We start from the raw sequence: 22,924 nt of genomic DNA on the forward strand, positions 1-22,924 counted from the left end.
CACATTAAATCATTTTAATGTTTGCAGAAATTAATCTTTGAAGTTTTAACAAACCAGGAAATGAAGTCAACATCTGAGAAACATGAAACAATTTGAATTTTAATTTATTTGCATTTTGAGCAGAAAGTATCAAAAATAAAAGCTTCAAAATTAATAAAGCAAAAAAAAAAAGTCATCAGGTTCAACCTGGATCAGCAACACAACGGCTTTTATTTTGAAAAGCAACTTTGTTTTCTGAGGATGTTTCATTATTTCTGTTATTTTTCAGGTTTTGTTTAAATCAGTGGGTCCTGGAGGCCCGGCATCCTGCAGGTTCTAGTCTCTCCCTGGTACCAACAACCTTCTCAGCAGGTCAAAGTTCATCTAATGATCCATGATGGGATCCAGGTGAGTTAAACCATGAAGAGACTAAAACATGCAGGTTTTGGCCCTCAGGGACCCGCTTTGGGCTCCCCTGGTTTAAATGTTTCACAAAGAGCTGCTGCTCAGTCACAAGCTTTTCAGAATAAAAGCCTCTCCTGTGTTTGCAGATGCAGCCATCACCACTCGGGCTTTGTTTGAGCCACCTGAAGGTCACCTCAGAGGAAGGAAGTTTGGAAACGACCCTAAAGGTCAAGCAGCAGGGAAAGAAAAAGTAGCTGGTGGCTGTTGCAGCAACATGGAGGTTGCAGCAACGTGGAGGTTGCAGCAACGTGTTTGCGCCACGCGGCGGTCAGAAGTTCTCCTTGTTGAAGATGAACTTGACTTCGGCCTCGGAGTGGGACAGGCACTGCTTCTCCAGAGACTTTCCCAGCTGAGGCGGGCCGCACAGGAACACGCCCACCTTGGACCTGCCGACCAGAACCAGAACCAGAGTTAGAGGACAGAACCGGTGAGCCGCCGCCTTACCGGGTACCGGCCTCACTTGGGGTGCTTGGCGGCGATGTTGGTGAACTCGTTGTCCCAGTTGGGCTTTCCGTAGAGCGTCTTCTGCTTGAGCCCAGTGATCGGGTCGTTCTCCGCCTCGTGGTGGACCCGGAAATGAGCCGCCTGGTTCCAGAGCAAACAGAACCCTTTCACTGCAGTACACCAACACAAACAGGAGCTAAGGGGCGGTCGTAATGTTCCGCCCGGTCCGGTACCTCCGTCTCCTTCCAGCGCGTCAGGTAGATGTTGTAGCTCAGAAAGTCGGCCATGTCTTTGTCCGCCATCTGGCGCTCCAGGGACTGCAGGAGGTCGGCGAACCACTCAAAGGCCTGCGTCTCCGGACACAGCCAGTAGAAGTAGATCTGCAACAGAACCGCCTGTCAGACAAGGTTCTGGTCGGGTTTTACTCCAGAACCCGCTGCGATGCTAAAGCTTCTCGTTAACCGCAGAACAAATGGAAGCATCTGGGATGGAAAATCTGGCAGAATTTCACTGTTTTACCAAAAATGAACAACTTAGGGGTTTTGGGGGCGGGGCTAAAAGTAGCCAAGAAAATATGAATAAAATCAGATTTAATTTCTTTTGGACCCAAGATGGTGCATTGTGGAAGCTGATGGTTCCCACCTTCTTGGTGAAGACGTCCTGGTTGTTCTGGATGTGTTTGTACCACACAGACTTGAGGATGGAGGCGAAGGGCGTCACGCCGATCCCCGCCCCCACCAGCATCACCACGTCGTAGCGGAACACGTCTTCGCTGGCGGTGCCGAACGGCCCGTCGATGGCCATCCTGAGGACCAACACAAACACAGGCAGGCCCACCTGCCGTCACTGCCACACAATAACTCCGGAACTGGATGTTTCCAGGACAAAAAGCAGAGAAAGACGGAGATTTTCGCTCCTCTCATTGAGTCTTTCATTCATATTTGAGTCTAAGCTGAGAAACGTCTCTTTCTAAAACATGCTTTAAATGTGTGAACTCGTCATTCATTAATAAATGTCAGCTTAGGACTAAAAGGAAAACCAGGTAAATATAATGCGCGTTAGAGGCCTTTTCTGATTGGTCAGTGTCTGGAAGTGTTTGAACATGAAGTTTGATGCTTTGTAAAATAATTTCTGGATAAATGTGGAAGCAGAAGTTCCAGTTCAAACTGATTCATTCTGATTTTCTACCCAGGAGTCTTGGAGTTGAGCTGCACTCAGCAGCTCTATTATCTGCACCGTTTAATGGTGTAACTGCAGCATTTCTAAAGTTTCTATGGCTGCCGGCTCATTTCTCAAACACACAATAAGCCTCCCGCAGCGTTCAGAGCTGCTTTCGGCGGCCCTGGAGGCTGGGCAGCCGTCCGTTTGGTGTAATGAGGTTCGTTTTCCCAGCGCCGTACTTTGGGAGCTTCCAGGCCTCCTGCTGCTCCGGCTTGTCCCCGCCGCAGGCCTCGTACAGCGCCTGCGTCCAGTCCCCGACGATCCGGATGTGGGCGCTGAAGTAGTCCTCCTCCGGGGCGGAGGTCAGGGTGAAGGGGTGCCACTCCAGCCTGGAGACAGACGGACACTGGATGAAGACGTACTGGCCCACCTCCATGTTGAAGCCTTTCTTCTTCATCTGCAGCTCCAGCGTCTTGGAGGGGTGCATCACCACCTGGGGGGCAGGAACAGGGTCAGGGTCAGGTAAAGGGTCCGGGTCAGTCTGGTTGAGTGGAGTCAGCGCAGTCACCTTGGTGATGACCACTTTCTGATGGGACCGGTAGATGCGAACCAGCCGCTCACAGACGTACAGGATCATGGGGCCCACAACCCACTGCCACGTCTGAGGAGAGCAAAACGTTTGAGGAGAGAATCAGACACAGAGGATCCGACCGGACGGCGCCTCGGCTCGGCTCGGCTCAGCTCGGCTCGGCTCGGCTCACCCCGGGCGGGTTCCCTGCAAACACGGGGACGGCGCAGCCCGACTCGTTTTTGCCCCAGTCACGGAAGTGGTCGGCGCAGGCTTTGGGGTCGTTGCTCTGCAGGCTGAGCGGAGTCTGTCCTCGCACGATTCGCCTGCAGCCACAGACAAACGGGTCGAGGAATCATCAGAACATTCCAGCTAAAGCCGGCAGAACTTTAGCTGACATCATTCTCCTTTAGTCTAAAACATGAAACATTTAGCCTGTTACCAAGAAGCTTCAGGTCCGAACCCTAACCTGGACCTCAGGTTCTGCTGTCCTGCATGCTGATGCTCCTCTGGGTCAGTACCAGGTACTGGCAGAACCTGCTGACCAGCTGAGGGGCTAACTGGGCTGGCAGTCACATAAAGGTGAAGTCAGTCTGAATGTTTGCTAGAGTTCAGAGGTCAGATTGCTTTACCATCGTCCGTCTGGATCCGACCAGAACAGGTTCCATAAAAGTCCAGTTTTACTTCAGATTGTCTTGTTTGTGTCGTCGCTTCAGTCTGACGGTCCAAAACCGTTTAAGTCTAGAAAAGTCCGGGCCGGTTTAGTCTACGGCAGGGGTCCCCAAACTTTCTCCTGTGAGGGCCACATAACTTGTCCCTTCTCTGATGGGGGGCCGGGGTCAGTTTGTAACAGAAAAAGTGTGACGATTGTAAGAGTGCTAAACATAAAAATGTATTGTTTTTCAGAAAGCACAATCAAATAACCTTTTCTGGATTCTTCAGAGAACAAAAGTCAGGAAATAACACTATTTATGAAATAAATAATAACCAAATAACACTGGGTTCTCCACATAAAAAAAAGGGTTAGGGTCAATTATATGCATGTATAAAATAGTTAATAATAAATAAAGTTCATTACTAAGGAACATTTTATTGCAAAAGTCCAACTTATCAAATAAAAATGCACTTAAATGAAAATACTCTGGTATTGTTCAGGGGGCCGGACCAAATGTGGAGGCGGGCCGCATCTGGCCCACGGGCCGTAGTTTGGGGACCACTGGTCTACGGCCTTTGACCCGGATGTGTTTCTGGTCTTACCCATAGCCGTGGAACACCAGGCCGATGAAGAAGATGATGAAGAGGTGGTGCGTGAACCAGAACACCTCGAAGTACGACCTCCGGATGACCTCCATGGACGACGTGATGATGAGGATGAGAGCCAGCGTGATGGCGACGCCCGTCAGCCCGGCGATGGTGGTGAACATGACGATGGTGGGGCTCTGCACCAAGCACAGGTACTGGGGGTTACTGGGAGGTACTGGGGGTTACTGGGGGTTACTGGGAGGTACTGGGGCTTACTGAGAGGTACTGGGGGTTACTGGGAGGTACTGGGATGTTATTGGGGATTACTGGGGGTTACTGGGGCTTACTGAGAGGTACTGGGGGTTACTGGGAGGTACTGGGATGTTATTAGGGATTACTGGGGGTTACTGGGGGTTACTGGGAGGTACTGGGGGTTACTGGGAGGTACTGGGATGTTATTGGGGATTACTGGGGGTTACTGGGAGGTACTGGGGGTTACTGAGAGGTACTGGGGGTTACTGGGGGTTACTGAGAGGTACTGGGGGTTACTGGGAGGTACTGGGATGTTATTGGGGGTTATTGGGGGTTACTGGGAGGTTATTGGGGGTAACTGGGGGTTACTGAGAGGTACTGGTGGTTACTGGGGGTTACTGAGAGGTACTGGGGGTTACTGGGAGGTACTGGGGGTTATTGGGGGTTATTGGGGGTTACTGGGGGTTATTGGGGGTTACTGGGAGGTACTGGGGGTTATTAGGGGTTATTGGGGGTTACTGGGAGGTTATTGGGGGTTACTGGGAAGTACTGGGGGTTACTGGTAGTTGTGGTGTTTGATCTCAAAGTGTGGTCAGCCTGCAAGTTCAGCTGCAGTTCCTCTGTAAACCCTCGGCTTGTTGACCAACTTCCCTCTTTCACCAAACAGCGTTTTGACAGAACGTTGTTCCTCAAACTGCTGAGATTAAGAAAAAACTGATGAACCATGAAGGTTAGCTGACGGGGCGCACTGGAGATGTTATTAATATTAATGTTGTTGTTGCTGTTATAATAATAATAATAATCATCATCATTATTATTATTGTTATTATTATTGTTGTTGTTGCTGCTGCTTTAGGGTTCATGAAACCAACTCATATACTCAGATCAGAACCGCGGCTGCAGCTCCGGGTTTCCAACCACCAGAAACACAAAAGTACTGGTGTTATGATACCGGACCAGAACCACAGAACCAAACAGTTACTCTCTAGTAAGAGCAAAAAGTATTTGGTAAAATGTCGACTAAAGTATCAGTCCTTCAATATTTAAAATTACAAAAATATAAAGTTAAGTGGAAACTTAGTGTCAAAAATTCATATCATTAATAAAAATGAATAAAAACTTTGAAACTTGAACAAAACCTGCAGCTTTGTGATTCTGGTTGAACATGTTTGTTTTCATTCGGTGGATAAAAAAATCCAGAAATTTGACTAGAGAGAAGAAACCCTTCAAAATAAAACGACTAAAGTCAAAGTAAAAAGTTCAGAGCAGTGAAATACTAAACTAACTAGTTAGTACCCAGCTGAGTATAACTAGATCATCATCATCATCATCATCATCGGCTGCTTCTGAGCAAACTGATGGGAAAGTTAAAAAAAGAACTGAAGAGGAAACGTTTCTCTGATTGAGCAACCAGTGATTGCTTTCACAACGTTTAGCAACACTGGAAAGTTGCCAGGTTGCCCCATCCACAAACTGCAACCACAGAGCGTTGCTGGGGAAGCGTTGCTCACCGTCTCGTTGCTCCTGATGGGGTTGAGGAAGGACGCGTTGTCCTCGTTGCCGATCTCAGACAGAACGAAGGGCAGGAGGTCAACGCTGCGGTTCAGCTGGGCGTCCATGAAGAACTCAAAGTTGAACAAGTGAGCAATGATGTGGACGGCTGCAACAGAGCAACGATCAGCAACAGAGCAACGTTCAGCTGACCAGCGGCTTCAGTAAAACGGCAGCAGCTCTGATCTGATTGGCTGTGAAGCAGGAAGTTACTCTAACCCCAGTCCTGAGTGGAGAACCTCAGGGCTGTTTACTCAGTCCTCAGTGTTTTGCTTGGCAGAATTTAGAAATTGATCTAGAAATATCTCCACGTACAATAACTAACTCTAGAATGAAATGTAAAACCAAACAGATGAATAAGAATAAGATCAATAATCATGATCAGAAATCAATAAAGTGTTTCTCTGACCCGTGTGGAAGGCGATCATGTAGGCCACCAGCTTGTGAAACGTCAGGTTCCGGTCCAGCTGCCGCGCCGCGGTTCGGCTGCAGCACTGCGGGGACACAGAGGGTCTGATGAGAACCGGACCAGAACCGAGCCGGTAACCTGGGCCGGTTCCCACCTGGATGGAGCCTCGCAGCAGCGACAGCAGGTTCCTGCAGACCGGCAGCAGGATCAGCAGGCAGTTAAAGTTCAGGCAGGCGGCCGGAGCTCTGGCCCAGGACAGGGCGTGCTGCGGAGGCACAACGGGTTACTGGTTCCGACCCGCCTAAACATCGGGGGCACGGTGGAGGCGGCATCGTGCCGGGGATCTGAGCCCAGCTTATCAGAGACATCAGAACCGTTTTTACTAAAAGAGGAAGAAACCTGAAAGTCTGCAGGTGGAGCAGCTGCAGCATGAGAGGAACTGAGACTGAAGCTCGGCGTGGTTCAGAGATTACAGAACCAACTGGACCAGCTGGATAAAACAGAACCAACTGAATAAACTCTGATTAAAACAAGCTGCTGCTCCACGTGCTTCAGAAATAACTAGCAGAAGAACTCAGATGGTGGCTGAAGCTGTGACCCCTGACCCCTGACCCCTGACCCGGTCGGTCCGGACTCACCCCCAGCAGAACCCGGGTGTATAACCAGCGGTCCACCAGGAAGGCCATGTAGAAATGGACAAACAGGAATCCGTTGATTCCCAACCAGACCAGCTGGAAGAAGCAAATAAATGATCAGATTCTCTGAAAGATTCCCAGGGATCCAAACGGGCGGTACCGGTCCCAGTCGAACTGTTAGATTCACCCTAGAACTCCTGACCAGCGTCACTTTGGGTCTGATGATCAATAAATATCATTGATCTCATCATTCAAATGATTTAAAGCTGAAGTTTTACTCACGATAACAAAGCCGGAGAGCCCGTCGTTGGCCACCAAGTTCCCCATGGCGACTGAGGAAGAGGAGGGAGGAAGGCTCCTTTATACCGCCGCTCGCTCACACAGGAAGTGGCTCACGCTCAAACAGGAAGTGGCTGCTTCCTTTAGCGGACGGCTCCAGTTTTTAAATAAAACTTTTTATTCCACATAAGATCAGTGAAACCGGAACCTGATGGTTCCATCGAACCCAACAGAACCGCCTCCTCCAGCAGGGGGCGGCGTCATGGCCTGGGCTGCTCCCTCCAGTGGTCTAGTCAAAGCCTCTCCAGTGAGGCTGCATTAAGCATCAGGTGATTGATCAGATAATCTGAGTTGATCTGACCTGAAGGATCTTGTGTCGTCGTCCATCTTGGTGACCTTGAGCAACAGTGAAGGTTGTCTGCAGTCTGAGGGTTAAACCATCATTACTGATTTATTGATCTATTGGTTCATTGATCTGTTGAAGCTCTGTGAACAGAATCGTCCAGATGAACTGATTCTGTGGATCAGTGGGTGAAACCAGGTCGCTGTTCATCGTTTCTCACTTCATCTGGATTTAATAAAAGCCTCTGAAATCTTCCAGTGGATTACGGTCCATCAGGTCGCTGCTGATTGTTTCTTTGTTTAGCCGCCGTGATGACATCATAAAACCTCAGAAACATGATGGCGCCGCGGCAACCAGGATTATTATCTACTGCTGCTTGTTCTGAACAAACAGTTTATTTAGCTGAAACCAGACAGTGGCGCACACTGAGCGCTAAGCTAGCGCTAGCTGCTAATGCTCTACGTTAGCAGCAAAGCTAATGAAGCCGTTTCCAGCTGAAACCAGATGTTTACATACACTACAGCTTCTCCTGGCATTTAATCGGACCTCTTTCATCTGCTTCTTGGTGATGTCATAGCTTCCTAAGCTTCTGATTGGTCAGTTAGCAACAATTCAAATCTGCTGCTTCCTAATGTGACAGTAGCTGAGCTAACAGCAGCTGCAGCTGCAGCAGCTAGCTGCAGCTGCAGCAGGCTGACGGCTGCATGTTTTATTCAGCCTCTCCGACGTTCAGCTGATGACAGAATGAGTTCAGTTTCTCTGCTGGGAGCTGCAGCTGCCTCTGATTATCAATCTGTCCGTTTGTCCTGGACACCTTCCCTCCATGATGCTGCCTTTCCTCACCGTCTGGTTCTGATCCAAACAGGAAAACAACCAGAACCTGAAAACCTGAAAACATCAACCCGAAGAGAAGACGCCATCTTGGATGGTTCTGATCCCAGCACCTTCATGTTGGAATGGCCTAGTTAAAGCCCAGCTTCAGCATGTCCCAGACTTTAATGGTGAAATGTTGTTTTTGGAAGGCAGAGGTCAAAGGTCAGCAGAGGTGTGACAGAGCAGCACATCAGGTGTAATCTACACAAAAGGCTTTCAGGAGTTTTTCCCTCCTAATCTGACAGAAGTGGGATTAAATCTGTTGCTTAGCGACGTTGACATCATCGCTGACCCATTTCACCACGCATCATCATCATCATCATCATCATCATGAGCCGCCATGCTGCGTGGAGGACGCCATGTTGGCGAGCTGCTTCCTTTAGGGAATCCCTGGAGACACCATGCTGCACCGTCGCCATGGAAACACCAGGACTCTAGAAGGAGGAAGTGACATCACACAACGCAGCAGCAACTTCCTCCTCAGATATTTAAGTTCTGGACGCACCAATCAGAAAAAAGATTCAGCAGAAGCAGAGGAGATCCTTTAGCACGGCTAGCCTCCTGCCACAAACCGGGCCGAGACCAGAACCTCAGCAGGACCAGAACTCTGGGAACTGGGGCCAGTTCTGTTCCGGTTCTGGTCCAGAACCAGTGAGTGTGTTGAGGATGGTCAGTATGTTGGAACATCCTGCTGAGTCCACTGAGCGGTACCGCTCGGCTCGGCTCGGCTCGATCTTCAGTCTGCTTCTCAAACCCACCCGCTCCGTTCCTCGGCCCACTTTAGGTGAAGGTCCACAGGTCAAAGGTCAGGTTGGGGGTGGAGCCACTGGCGTCACGTGATGCAGTCCGTCGATTGGAGGACAGAAAACTGTCTGCCTGAGACAAGAACGAGACATGCTAACATGCTAACATGCTAGCTGTCCAACTGGCATGACGCCATGTTGGGTGTTTGGGTTTAGCCCCGCCTTCCCAGTGATCCCAGTGAGGCTAACTGGTTATGGAAACAGTCTCCTGAAGCGGGCAGCCATGTTGGGTTCTGGAGGAATCTGGACCGGCTCGGCGCCGCCGACCATTTAATTCACTTTGGAGGTTCTGATCTGTTCAATCTATCTCTAGATCTCCATCTTTATGTACCTGGACCGGTTTCAGGTCAGCCTGTGGCCGGAACCGTGCTGCTTCCTGCAGGCCGGTGGTGGAACTGCAGCTCAGTCAGGTGGCGTTACGTCACTGCGCACCTTTCAGGAACAAAACGTCCAGATCTGTTAACAACACAAATGATCCTTGAAGGTTTTCTGTTGTTATTCGTCACGTGCTAAATAATGAAGGGAACTTTTCATTGATGCCCCGCCCCCCACCGTATTTGGGCTGTGACGTCACGGGACGAAGCCGCTAGTTGTGGAGGATTAAATGTTCTTTCAGCCATGAGCAGCAGAACAAGCGAAGCGGATCTGATCTGTTCCTGCTGAGGTTCTGCAGAAGAGCCGCTGGTTCTTATCAGGCCGCCAGCCGCCGCCTCCAGGCCGCTTATCGCGCCTCTCCCCGGGCCACGGGGCGGACGGAGGGGCGGGGGCTCCAGCTGGAGCCGGCGGATGACGCGGGGTCAGGTGGCGGCAAAGCCTCTCAGCGCGGGTGGGGGCTCAGCTCAGAAAGCTCCGAAAGCTCGTCTCTGTCCGCTGGCAGCAGCTGCAGCAGGAGCAGCTGCAGCACCGATCTCTCCCGGAGCAGAGCAGCCCGGCCAGCAGCCTCCCAACGCGGCTTCAGCAGCTCCAGGTAAGGCCGCCGCTCAGGTGCGGCTCCGCGGACACAAGTTGAGCAGTTTGTCTGGAAAGCAGATTTAATGTGATTAATGAGCTGCTTCTGCCATCATGTTGTCTCACTCCGAAGTGGGAAGTTATGGAAGTGAAAGATTTTCTGTCTTGAATCCAGATTTGATCCTAAAACTAAAAGCTGAATCTGAGTTTCTTCTAAATGTCACATGAAGATTTTTCCATCTTTCCTCCATCAGCAGCATCAGCAGCTGCTCCGCTTCATGAATTTGATGCCGGACTTTAATCACCTTCCCTCCTCTGAGCAGCAGCCGGGTTCCTGTCAGATCACAGCTCATCTTTATTCACACCTTGTTGTGGAAACTTGAATCATTTATGGCCTGCAGAGCCTCCATGTCAAGCCTGACGCTCACTGTTCAGTGCTTTATTGTTCAATAATTATGAACAATAAAGACTTTTATTGCTGACACTTTGATCCACTTTCTGCTCTATTATCATTCCAGATCAATCTGTTAATCTGATCTGACCCAGCTGCATCCAAACTATGAATTCCTACTCCTACCAGTCCATAAATGCACCTTCAGCTCTGTTTTCAAGATGTCTGATTTATGCTTTCATGCATAAATAAAGATCATCTCATTTCTTGCTTTTCCAATGGGAGATTTTCAGAGGAAACCAGCAACCAGGTCTGCTGTCCCTTTAAGAAGTCTCTGTCCTCTGATTGGCTGAACGTAGAAATCTGACATTATTTGTTTTGAAACTATGAAAATTTCCAGTTTAACCAGAATGACCATTGAATGAACCTAAAACCATTTAGTTTCGAATCATCAGACCAGATGAGCTCTGAGTTCTAGAAACGGCTGAACCCGACTGGCTGTGGTCCAGATGGATCGTTTGTATTTTTCATGATCATTTATTGATGCTTGGAGCAGCAGGAAGCTTCCTGGGCTCTGCAGGAATGTTCTGGAGTGTAAAATGGTTTTATCCGCAGACGTTTGGTCCTCTAGGCGCCGTCAGGAGCCGTTTGCCGTCACATTCCTGCTTCCTGCCCTCGGCGTCTTGTCTGCCTCTTCAGTGAAACGTCCCAAAGCCAAGATAATCTAATTGTCCTCGTTTGGAGGAAAACAGGGCAGGCGGCTGGAGCTCGTCTGTCCCAGCTGCTCTGGAATGACGACGTTCCTTCAGAGCGTCTGGAAAACACCAGCAGCAGGTCCGGAAGCGGTTCTGGTACCACGACTCCTGGGTTCTGGTGGGTAACGGCGCACCGTCCGCTTTCTTCTGAACTCTGAGTCGGGCTAGAAAAGGATTTACAGAGCCATCGTTCCTCCTTACTGGGTTTGGTTCCCCTTCTTCTGGACAAGTGACGATGATAAGGAGCTTCCACTGCCGGAAAACACACACCGGTTCTGGAGGAGGAAGGTCCATTCTGGTTCCCATCAGAACCAGAAATGATGTAAAGGAAGAAACGGTCAGTGAGAGAGTTGTGGTGAGGTCTTGGTATCGGTGAGGTCTCAGTGTCGGTGAGGTCTCAGTGTCGGTGAGGTCTCAGTGTCGGTGAGGTCTTGGTATCGGTCTCGGTGAGGTCTTGGTGTCGGTGAGGTCTTGGTGTCGCTGAGGTCTCAGTGTCGGTGAGGTCTCGGTCTCGGTCTCGGTGAGGTCTCGGTCTCGGTGAGGTCTCGGTATCGGTGAGGTCTCGGTGTCGGTGAGGTCTTGGTATCAGTGAGGTCTTGGTGTCGGTGAGGTCTCAGTGTCGGTGAGGTCTCGGTCTCGGTGAGGTCTCGGTATCGGTGAGGTCTTGGTATCGGTGAGGTCTCAGTGTCGGTGAGGTCTCAGTGTCGGTGAGGTCTCAGTGTCGGTGAGGTCTCGGTCTCGGTGAGGTCTTGGTATCGGTGAGGTCTCGGTATCGGTGAGGTCTTGGTATCGGTGAGGTCTCTGGGTCTTTTTATCCCTGCTGTTCCAGCTTTGCGGTGCGGTTCTGCCTGATTGGGTCGTCATGAGGAAATGCTGGTGAAGATGTGGAAGAGTAGTTCTGCGTTGGTCACAGAGGATCAGGAGCTTCAGTCTATAGGGAGGTCTTTCATCCGGTCTGAAGATGGAAATAAAGTCTTTACCTTTCCTTACTAAGGCTCACCTTGGTTTTCATGAACAACCAGAACTTTCCAAGAACTCCTTTAGGAAGTTGAATCTTTCTGAAGGTGAAGGTGAAGGAGTGACGTCACCGATCAGGTGGTGGCAACACCTTCACCTGTCCTAACCCCCACACAGGCTTCACTCTCCACCTCTTACTGACCTCTGACCTCACCAGGTGTGATGTTAGTCCAGCAGGTGTTGATGCTGCCAGAAGCTTGGAGAAAGTTTTCACACCTTGTCTTGTCCTGGAGCCGACCGGCAGCAACGTCTGGAGAAATGAGTTGGTTAGTTGGTTGGTTGGTTGGGTCTCTAGCTGTTCTGAACCTCTGAACCTCCTGCTCCGGTTGGTGAAAGTCTCTTTAAATCAAACTAGATCTGCTCCATGAGTCTCGTGGGGATTTTTCCGTTGCGCTGCAGCGATGCAGCGTTGAGCGATCCGTTATGTAACTGCAGAAAGATTACCAAAACGTCAATAAGGGGAAAGGGACATAAATATTTGAGCAGCTCTAAAAGCTTTGAGGAGAAAAGAAAGCAGGCGGCTGGTTTGGTTCTTGTTGGTCTCTGTGGGTCCAGTCGGTTTCTTCCAAGTAAAAATCCCTTTGAGACGCAGAAGAAGCTTCTGATGTTCCTCTCTCCTTCACGTCGTTTCGTCTCTAGCAGACCAAACAAGACGACAACTAATCAGGTTCTGTTTGTCCATCCAGAACCAGAACCAGCTTGTTCATCCGTTTGGACCCGGCCGGGTCCCGGATCAGGACCCAGCTGGTCTCCACCACGAATCCATCTGTGGGTCGCTGCTGGCCCGGTTCTGGTTCTTGATGAAGTAATCCCAACAGAACCGCATCGTGGTTCAGGTCCAGAGGCCGAACCCGATTCCAATCCTCGGGTTTGGTTGCCATGGAGACATATCCATAAATGTGAGGAAACAAGTCATTTTTACAGCGCAGTGGGAAAAAGTCAAATATTGATCAATATTAATAAACATCAATAAACATTAATAAGTATTAATAAATATTCTGAACATTAAAATTAACATTACTAAACATTATTAACATTAATAAACGTTATTTTCCAGCTAGCTGTTTGAGGAAAAGCTCCTAAAGTTGATTTTATTCTGAAGTGGTGTTTTGCAGCGGACTGCAGCACCAAGAGGCTGCAGCACATTCTGAATCATTTCTGCTTCCTGTGGATGAACCGATGGCCGCAGCCAGGACTAGACGGTCTAATCAAAACCTGAGCATTTCAGCAGGTTCTGCTCCGGTTTCTAAACAGAACCTCCAGCCGGATCCAGGATTCAACCGTCTGTGTGGAAATCTCCCTCAGCATGACGCTGCCACCACCGTGCTGCGCTGCTGGGTCGGTGGTTTGCCCCCTGGTGGCCCGTCAGGCCTTTGGGGTCAGAGGTCGGACCGGTTCTGGTTCTGTTGGGAAGCAGCAGATGAGGGTCGAGACGTGATGGGGAAATGCCGCTGAGCCGACATTTGACCTCTAACGGAGTTTCAGGAAGTAGTCTGATCCGCTTTGCCTTTCCAACCTTCCTCCTGTGGATCCAGTTCAGCTGCGTGTGATGAGGAGGCGGTAACCACGGCAACAGTTGGCAGCGGCCCGAGACTCGGAGGGAATTCCGAAAGCCGACCCACGTTCTGGTTTCTCCTGCCATGGAAATGTTCCAGGGTGGTCCAGTCAAAGTCCAGCCTGTGTGAACAGAAACATTGGCTGATTGAATTCGGCTCGTGTTTCCTGGTCAGCTGGTCGGTCAGGCGGAACAGATGAACGGCGTTTAGAGCAGAGCTAATCAAATCAGCGGCAGGATTTCAATCCATATCTGGGATCTGATGAGACACACGGAGGGAAATTCCTCTGAATTCCCTGGAGGTTTGGAGCGCCGCGGCCTTTAATTAGGCCCATGCAGAGTCCTTCAGCCAGATGATGAGATGATTAGATTAGCGTCTGCCAGGCCGGCGGCGCGCTCTCAGGCTAACGTCAGAACGCGGGACGCCGTTCATCACGTTGGCCTCAGTCACTCCCTCTGACTTGATCTGATCCGCTTTTATTTATTCAGGAGAAGCGTCGCCTCGGGATCGGAAAGACCAGGAGGATTATGGGAAAAAACAGCACAACGCCGTCAAGTCAGAGGCTTTAAGAAGCCGCTTCACCTCCAGGAGACCAGCACAGACCCGTCTGACACCGAGACAGGAAGTGAGACTGTCACAAAGCAGCAGTCTTCAGTCAGAGGGATTCTCAGATTCACTGCAAGACGGACTGCTACTGGAGACGCTTCGTAGCCGCAGCGTCATCAAGAACGACGACGATCTGACTTCCTGCGTTTAATGTCATCTGATTTCAGGGAACTAGATGGTTGATGTAAATATGAGCTACAGACTAGCTGAACGTTTCTGCATTGTTGTTAGCAGTGAAGCTAACTGTTTCTCTGCTGCTGCAGCCTCACGTTGCTGCTGAAGGAAACGCAGCTTCAAACAGCCGGCCGCCTTCTCTTTCCGGTCCGGACCGTTTTCTGCATGCGCTCCTCCAGTTTCCTACCAGGAAGCAGCAGATATCCAGGCGCGGCGGCTAACGCTGTTAGCTGTGACTGGGGCTGATGGGAGTTTTTCAGCTTGAAGCAGCTTTTTGTTTCCTGCTCAGCCGACATTCCTGAAGTTTCCCTGGAGGTTCGGATCAGAAATGGACAGAAATAGAGCTGCTGCGTGTTCACAGTCACATGGGGCTTTTAGGGGCTGTTTGCCCCTGGGGCAGTTCTTTCTGCTCCATGTGAGAAGATCCCTAGAGGTGGGGCAGAATGAACGTTTCATAAAGCAGACATGTGACAGCGCTGCGCATGTTCTCCCTCCTGATGCTAACGCTAAAACTGAAACACCACAGAGACTCACAGGAAACGGCTTCACATTGAATTGGGCTTCACATGACCCAAACGGAGCAGACTGGATAAATGGGGAGCAGATCTGGGAGAACCAGTGGAGAAAAAAATCTGAATAAAATTTGACCAAAGGTGGGCGTGCCGTGGTGGCGTAGTGGTTAGCGCAACCCGTATTTGGAGGCCTTGAGTCCTCGGCGCGGCCGTCGCGGGTTCGACTCCCGGACCCGACGACATTTGCCGCATGTCTTCCCCCCTCTCCTTCCCTGTTTCCTGTTAGCCCACTATCATATAAGGGGCACTAGAGCCACAAAAGACCCTGGAGGGGTAAAAAATAAAAACAATTTGACCAAAGGTGTCTGTTTCCATGGAAACCGGCGCCCCGCCTGGGCCTCTGGGCAAGGCACTACAGCCTTCAGGCCTGAGCTGGATTCCACCGGGAGAAAGATCCAGAACATGATGGAAACATAATCTGGAGGGTCAAAGGTCAGCGGAGGAATCCTGGAGCGCCGTGCGAAACGCTCCAAATTCATCCTGGAGACCCAAACCAGCAGCTGGGATCAGAACCAGAACATCCACAACCTAAAGCAAGCTGAAACCAGCCCACATCACCAGACCTCCACCACCGTGCTGCAGGAGATGACCTTTGACCCTTCCCAGGGTCACTCTGAGGTCATCGCTGATTTCTGTCTAATGCTGACAAACGTCTGTCAGCGGCAGAGCCACGCTCTGGATCCGCTGCAGCGGGTCGGGTCGGCGGTTCTTCCTGGTGAACCAGCAGTTTCTGGATCTGGTTCTTGTTGGGCAGAATCTGATCCGGTTTGAAGTTATGTTTCTGGATTAGAGCCTTTAATCTGCCTCTCAGATCCAGCAGGGATTATTCCTGGATTTGTTGCCGCTGCTCTCCAGGACGGGCCTGTGTTGCTGCTCCCGTGTTGCTGCTCCCGTGTTGCTGAGTTGCCATGCGAAGCTCCGCTGACCTCGTTAACGCTCTGTTGACACAACGCCGGGTTTTCATCTGCTGTCAGACGGAGCAGCTGGATCAGAGCAGCAGGCAGGCAGACGCCTCACAGCCAGCTGCTGCTGCTGCTGCTGCTGCTGCTGCAACATGTTGCTGCAGCAGGGGAAGGCCGGGGGAACGGAGGAAGTGGATAAGCCTCTGAGCTGCAGCTGATCTGGTTTGTTGAACTGGTTAATCAGATCAGCAGCGGTTGGATTGGGTTCCTGCTGGTTCCCTGCAGGAGGAGAAGGAAGCGCCTGGCGTGACCTTTGACCCAGAGTCACCACCAGGTCAGGGCGACCTGCGGGGAAGCAGAGCAGCTCTGGTTGGTGGTGAATCCTCTGCTGCTCTTCAGGCTCCTTCAGACGTTAGCGGCTAGCTTTAGCTGATTTGCAGCAGGAAGTTTCTCCACCTGAAGATCGGCAGTTTCCTGCTTCCTGTTTCCTGTTTCCTGTTTCCTGCTTCCTGCAGAAGAAACCATTCGACTGGATTTCACTTCACCTGACCTGGACTGACCTGGGAACCATCAGCAGCAGGAGGAACGAGACGAAACGACAAGAAGAGACTAAAAACCACAAAAGACCCAAAACCAAAGAAATCAACTTGACACGTATCCATGGCAACAGAGTACCAGATAGAACGTATCCATGGCAACAGAGTTACAGCCAGAACTTCCTGTCTCAGCAACGTGTTGAGTTGCTGCTTTCAGTAGATCCTTAGAAAACAACCTGGAGGAGCAACATGACAGAGACAGGAATCCATCCGTCCGTCCGTCAGTTAGTTTCTGGCCTTGCAGTCTAACTACAGTGAGTTGTTGATTTGCCTCTGGGTTTCTGTAGGAGAGGAGAACTGGGAGAACTGGGAGCCTCTCCTCTGGTTCAGCTCTTTTTTCTCCAGCATTTTGTGATTTTCTGGTTCAGAACCAGCAGGTCCAGACCATCTACAGAAAGCGTCATGAAGATGGTTTGCGATCCTGTGTGTGTGTGTGTGTGTGTGTGTTCTGGTGCAGGAGAGCGTGACGTGTGTAAATCTGCTTGTTTGATGGTCTCCTGGTGTGTGTGTGTGTGTGTGTGTGTGTGTGTGTGTTCCTCCCTGACCTGTCAGGCTGCATATGCTCAGCCATCGCTCCAGTGGATAAGAGGATTACAGCTTTCCTCGTTCCCAGCTGCTCCATCTGAAGGAACCGGCTGCAGCTCAGGTTCTGGTTCAGGTCTGGTGGCTGGGTCTAATTCCTGGAACCCTCATAGATTAGTGAACATTGAGGTCAGTGACCAGCTGAGTGGATTACCCTGCAGTGGTAGGAAACAGTAGAAAGGAGCTGAAAGCATCTTTGTTGAGCAGTAATTCCTGAATGCTCCAGGTTTCTGTAAACTCTTTTAGAAAATAGGATTTGTGGAGCAGATTAAAAGTTTGTTTTGGAAATATTAGATGTCCTGATGTGAACTCTGAACTCCACCCAAACCAACATGGCGGCATGAGCAGCTAGCATGCAGCGTTTCCAGAAAGCTAGCTGGTTTTTTAATCATCTAATTATGAATTCAGATCTGTGGCTCTTTGGTTGATCAACGCAGCAAAAACACAAATTATTAATAAACTTCAGATGCTGAAGCAACGTTTTCATTATAGCTTCTTCAGATGGAAATATAGTTTTTTATTTCTTACTGATTCTGTTTCCATGTTTGAACAGAATAAAAACCAGCCGAATTAAACCTGGTTATACAATAACATGGTGCAGAAATATTCATATTAATGTTAATATTAGTAATATGAATATTTCTGCTGCAGTCAATCTGCTCTGGTTTTCACGTCTCACACCGACAGGCATTCCTGTGGAAACGTCCAGAAATAATCTCTGCTGTTTGTTTTGCTTGGGGAGCGCTAGCGCCCCCTGTGGGACGTTCAGGCCGGAGGAGGTGATGGTGAGTTTGAGGCTCAGAGGAAATCCGGCCGCCGCTCTGATGCGTCTCTGGAGGATTTCTTCTTCTGGTCCTTCTGGATCGTCAGACTTTCCCACAGCCGCCTGGAAGCGTCCTGAGCTCAGTGTGTCTGTTTCAGGTTAGCGGACGGACAGAAGGACGGACGGACGGACGGACGGCGGCATGATGCTGTGGCTGCTGTTCTTTCTGCTTCCTCTGGGGGGCAGCAGCAGTGAGGAAGGCGCTCACAAGGCCAAACTCGACAACGGTGAGTTTCCTGCTACCCATTGGTCTATGACACTGGTGTCAAACTTCAGTCCTGGAGGGCCACTGCCCTGCAACTTTTAGATGTGACTCTGCTGCACCACACCTGAAAAGAATAATTAGGTCACTAGCAAGGCTCTTGAGAACTATCTACACAAGAAGGAGGTAATTAAGCCATTTCATTCCAGTGTTTTGTACCTGTGGCACATCTAAAAACTGCAGGACAGTGGCCCTTGAGGACTGGAGTTTGACGCCCCTGGTCTATGAGCTACACCGCTATGCTATGCTATGCTATGCTAGGTTTTAGACCAAGACATTAGCGCTGTAGCTTCTGCGTCTGTAGCAACATGGTGGATGGAGAAGATGGTCAATATTAAATATTTAACCTTCAGCCTGATTCAAATTTTTGATCATCAGCAGCCAAACAATCAGCTCAGGTTATTTTTAGAAATGGAGGTGAACTCTGACCCTGTTAACAGAAACAACAAACAAAAATCAGTTCAACTTGGAATAAAAACCGTAAACATTTTATAGTTTGACGCTTGAGAAACCCTTTAATTTTTCTGTGTAGCACAAGCTAGCTAGCAGTTAGCATCAAAGTTAAAATTAGACATTTTTACACGGTTCTATTGGTCCGGTTCTGTCGGTCCAGTTCTGTGCTGTTGAAGCTGCAGGCCAGTAAAAACTTTAAGGAATTATAACTGAACTTTTTTACAATCAGAGTTTTAAAAAGTGAATCGTTTTATAACAGAGTTTATTTATTTTGCTCGTCGTGTTTTCAGGTTTCAGGTTTTTCCTCAGGGAGCCGGTCGCTATGGTAACAGCAGGAGGGAAACTCGTTTATTCATCGGCTTCATGTTTCATTCATTTAATATCCAGAGAGCCGCACCGGGCCCAGTTCTGCAGAACCCACTGCTGGAGATTCTGCTGGCCGGCTCTGTAGATCCGGTTCTGTAGATCCGGTCCAGCCTGGACTCGGTGTCGTCGGTCCAAATGATAAACGTTCAGCAGATCTGAGATCTGATTGGCCGATTCATGGCTGTTTTTTTGCGCACTGCGTCTTTAAATCTCTTTCTGCTCCTTTGGTTTCTGACCCGGTTCTACTCAGAACCAGTTACCGTCAAATTCCGGATCTGAACTGTAGCCATTTGATTATCTAGTGAAACTACATCTACGCTCCACATCACAAGGAAAGCCGCCGTTTCTCTGATCATTTCCTGTTTCCTGTTTCCTGACCTCTGAGAGGTCAAATCACATCGACTTATTTCTGGAGACCTTCTGTCTCCACGGATACCATGTTGGGAGGATGAGTCTTTGAGCTGTGGTGAGGTCAGAGTTCCCAGAATGCTTTGCTCTGCCTGTTGCTGGTGAAGCCGCTGCAGGCAGGTTGCTGATCTTCTTAAGCTAAACACCAGGCCTTTGTTTGTTCCCTAACGGATTAGCCGCCGCGCCACATGACTGCAGTGCTGTTCACAAAGGGACCTTCAGACTATTTCCTAATGGTCTCCATGGAAACGATGCATTCACTGCCCCTCAGAAACAAAAGCTCTAGGCATTATTAACTTTCACCAAACTTCAGAAAGAATTGTTTTGTGTCAATTTTGTGTCAATTGTGTCAATTGTTTTGTTTCTTTTTCTATATTTGCACAAATATTTTTGAAAAGTCGTTTAGCATGAGCTAACAGTCACTTAAAGCAAAAAAGCAACCATTGATATTGCTCTTATATTAACATCAATAAGCAATACTTTGATTCTGATATATCTAAGCTAGCCAGCAGGCTAATGTTAGCATTGTTGTAAATGTTTTCCAACACGTTAGCATTTCCTGTAATTGTTGACATTGACTTTGGCTTCAATCATAGCAGATTGCTAATGTTAGCGGAGATGCTAGTGTTATACAGCAGGCCAGTTATAGATCACAGCTAAAGTAAGCTAATATATAAGCTAATATACAAGCTTTGACCAACATGAGGCAGTGTTAGCTACTGTTATCGTACATGCTGATGCTAGCATTTCTGCTAATATTAACATGACGTTATGTTAGCGTTTTAGTTAGCGATGGCATGTAAACTGTTGCTAGCACCGAATATAACTTTAGCAGTTCCATCATGCCTCCAGATTTATTAGCAACACGTTGGCTAATGTGTTAGCGTATGGTCAAACATTAGCTAACCTTACTGCACTATGCAATGTTTACTTTTGACAGCCTGTGTGCTAACATTAGTGTTTAACCTAACGCTATGTGCTTGCTAATAGCTGACGTGTTAGCACAGTAGATAGTTTCAGCTACTTCTGCTAGCAGTAGTAGCTTGTTAACTATCATGTTACCTAATGTGACCATAATGCGTAACAAAATGTTTACTGTTAAGAGCAACATGCTAATGCTAGCGTTTTAGTAACTTGATTATTTTTCAAACTGAATTTCTGATTTGTTGGTTGTGGAAGAACAAAATAAAAGCTGAATCTTTGCTTTAGCTTTAGCCTGTGGCGCTCCGCGGTTTGGATGTTTCCTCATCATTTCTCATTATTTGACTTGGATACGAAACCTAAAGGGCTACATTTAAAATGTGTTTGAAGAAGGTTAGAGCAAATGGTTTTTAGTGTTAATTATATGTTTGTATCTTTCAATTATGGCTCAGATTTAATTTGGACATGAAAGTGCATTTAAAAAGCTTCCCTGTTTATTTGAAGCGGCTGAATCTGGTCGCAGCGACGGCGTCCGGCTCTGATTGAAATTCATTCCTGGCTCTGGCTGTGGTTGAGGTGGGAACTGATTAAATTAGAAATGGATTTAGTGGAAGCGCAGCGGGGAGCCGTGACGGCTGCTAATTGATTTCTGCTCCTGCGCCGCCGGGCGCTGGCGAGCGTTTGGCTGCGACCGCTGCTGACTGAAGGAGCCGCTGTTATCAGCAGCGCGGCAGGATGAACGGATCCGTGGCTGGAAATGTGAAGTTTAAAACAAACTCAGATAAAATAACGGAAGCATCTGCTAATCTCAACTGATCGCAGAAACAAAGTTTGCAGATCTGGCTTGGTGTTTTATTTTGGACAGTTGAAGTTTGGATGAAAGTTTTTATCATCAGATTTAAATATTTTCTGACCTGCCATCATAGATATTCATGTACAGTTTAATCACATTCCCTGCATTTACAGTTTTGGTTCAGATGTCTGCAGAGTTAAAATCTTTATTATTTACAAATGTTTATATTTATGTAGAAATTTTCAAGTGACTTTTGAAACATTTTTATTTGTTTAGTGTCTAATCCTTTGTTAAAACGTGTCATATCCATAAAGCCTGTCTGGTTGCACTATTTCTGTCCCGATGGATCATGAAGGATTCCCTCATCTCAAACGTTTCACATTAAAGCTCTGAAGAACTTTAAGGGCTTTTGTTTCCTGTGAGCGGAGGCAGAGAGGCGGCGCTTTCAGCCCTTCGATATGAAATCAATAATCTGTGACGAGACTTCAGCTGCTGGTTCATCTGCAGAACGGCTGAAAATACACTGTGTGCTGCTTCAGGGTCAAAGGTCAGGGTTAGGGAGAGAAATCTGACATCCTGACGACTTTATGGACCCAGAGGACGTTCTGCTGAGACAGACCCGATTGATGCCCAGTGGCGTCCCCTAAAGGCAGAAAGAGGACGATGCTCAGTGAGACTTTAACTAGGACAAACTCTAAAACTGAGCAATCTCAAGAAATGGCAGGAAATAGCTTAGCTCTTAGCTTAGCAGCACAGAAAACCCTGTCTCTGGAGAGACGCTAAGGCTAACCCACAGAGACGCTAAGGCTAACCCGCAGAGACGCTAAGGCTAACGTTTTAGCTCTGACAAAACCTCCCGATGTAGAAATCATGAAATTCTGTAAAATGTTTAGTTTCCTGTAAAAGTTGGAGCTGCTTCCTGAAAAGCTTCAAATTAAAAGCATAAAATAAGGAAGTTGTTGGGCGTGCCGTGGTGGCGTAGCGGTTAGCGCGACCCGTATTTGGAGGCCTTGAGTCCTCGACGCGGCCGTCGCGGGTTCGACTCCCGGACCCACGACATTTGCCGCATGTCTTCCCCCCTCTCCTTCCCTGTTTCCTGTCAGCCTGCTGTCATATAAGGGGCACTAGAGCCACAAAATACCCTGGAGGGGTAAAAAAAAAAATAAGGAAGTTGCTTAAAACCAGAGAAGTTTAAGTTATTTTTCATAAGTCATTTGGTTTTAACCATCACAAACGTAAAGGTAAAGTCGAGCTCATTTTTCCAGAGTAGATCAAATGGGTTTAGTTTGGTTGTTTATGAAAACTGAGCAGAATTAAAACTGTTTTCAGTGTTTTTACAGAGTTTTTACAGTGTCATGCAGAACATTTTCAATGTTTTCCAGCGTTTGTGTGTTTAACGTGGGCCTGTGTTCCTCCAGCAGACCCCGGGGCCCCTGGGACCTCCGCAACCTCCAGGCCTCAGATCTACTACTGCCGCTCCCCCAACATGGAGGACTTCACCTGCTGGTGGCGCCCGGTGGACCAGCAGGCCGTCTACGTCCTGACCTACTCCAAAGAGTGAGTCTGGACTTCCTGTCATTGGGCTGACGGTGGCGCTAGCGGAGCAGCGACCTGCCAGGTTTCTGGGTCATGTGAGCGCGGCGCGTTAGGCCTCCTGCTCTGCTCTGAAGCTTTTAAGGGTCGATATGTGGAACTGGGCCTGTCTCACGTGGGTCCGGCTGCCAGGCGGCCGCCGCTAATCAGCACAGATTGGATTGCACCTCAACCCCAGATGGCGCGGCCGCTCAGACGCTTC

General features: G+C 48.9%; 2 protein-coding genes across 6 annotated transcripts in view; one reads left to right on the forward strand and one right to left on the reverse strand.

Annotated features, from left to right (window-relative positions):
• cybb (cytochrome b-245, beta polypeptide (chronic granulomatous disease)) lies at positions 1–7,123 on the reverse strand. Of its 2 annotated transcripts, none has more exons than XM_028010623.1 (13): positions 6,989–7,123; positions 6,710–6,802; positions 6,226–6,336; positions 6,072–6,156; positions 5,623–5,771; positions 3,875–4,056; positions 2,811–2,943; positions 2,618–2,710; positions 2,289–2,542; positions 1,531–1,693; positions 1,122–1,268; positions 905–1,029; positions 1–830 (listed from the first exon to the last, which is right to left on the reverse strand). In XM_028010623.1, exons 1-13 carry the CDS (start codon positions 7,031–7,033, stop codon positions 713–715), a joined length of 1,698 nt encoding a protein of 565 aa, XP_027866424.1. In that variant the 5' UTR covers positions 7,034–7,123; the 3' UTR covers positions 1–712. The 2 variants fall into 2 exon arrangements, with proteins under 2 accessions (XP_027866424.1, XP_027866423.1); XM_028010622.1 differs by having other exon boundaries at positions 1,122–1,283.
• Positions 3,940–22,924, forward strand: part of crfa4 (cytokine receptor family, class I receptor 4) — a 24,482-nt gene continuing 5,497 nt past the window's right edge. Inside the window, exons 1-3 of one of the 4 annotated variants that reach the window (XM_028010648.1) lie at positions 3,940–4,071; positions 18,025–18,153; positions 22,548–22,686. In XM_028010648.1, the coding sequence (XP_027866449.1) occupies positions 18,069–18,153; positions 22,548–22,686 (224 nt within the window). In that variant the 5' untranslated portion in view covers positions 3,940–4,071; positions 18,025–18,068. Of the gene's footprint in view, positions 4,072–9,298; positions 9,972–15,304; positions 17,889–18,024; positions 18,154–22,547; positions 22,687–22,924 lie in introns of those variants that run through there. The other 3 variants (XM_028010647.1, XM_028010650.1, XM_028010649.1) reach the window with 3 other exon arrangements.

The sequence above is a fragment of the Xiphophorus couchianus genome, chromosome 24, assembly GCF_001444195.1.
Source record: "Xiphophorus couchianus chromosome 24, X_couchianus-1.0, whole genome shotgun sequence".
In the NCBI taxonomy this organism is placed as follows: domain Eukaryota; kingdom Metazoa; phylum Chordata; class Actinopteri; order Cyprinodontiformes; family Poeciliidae; genus Xiphophorus; species Xiphophorus couchianus.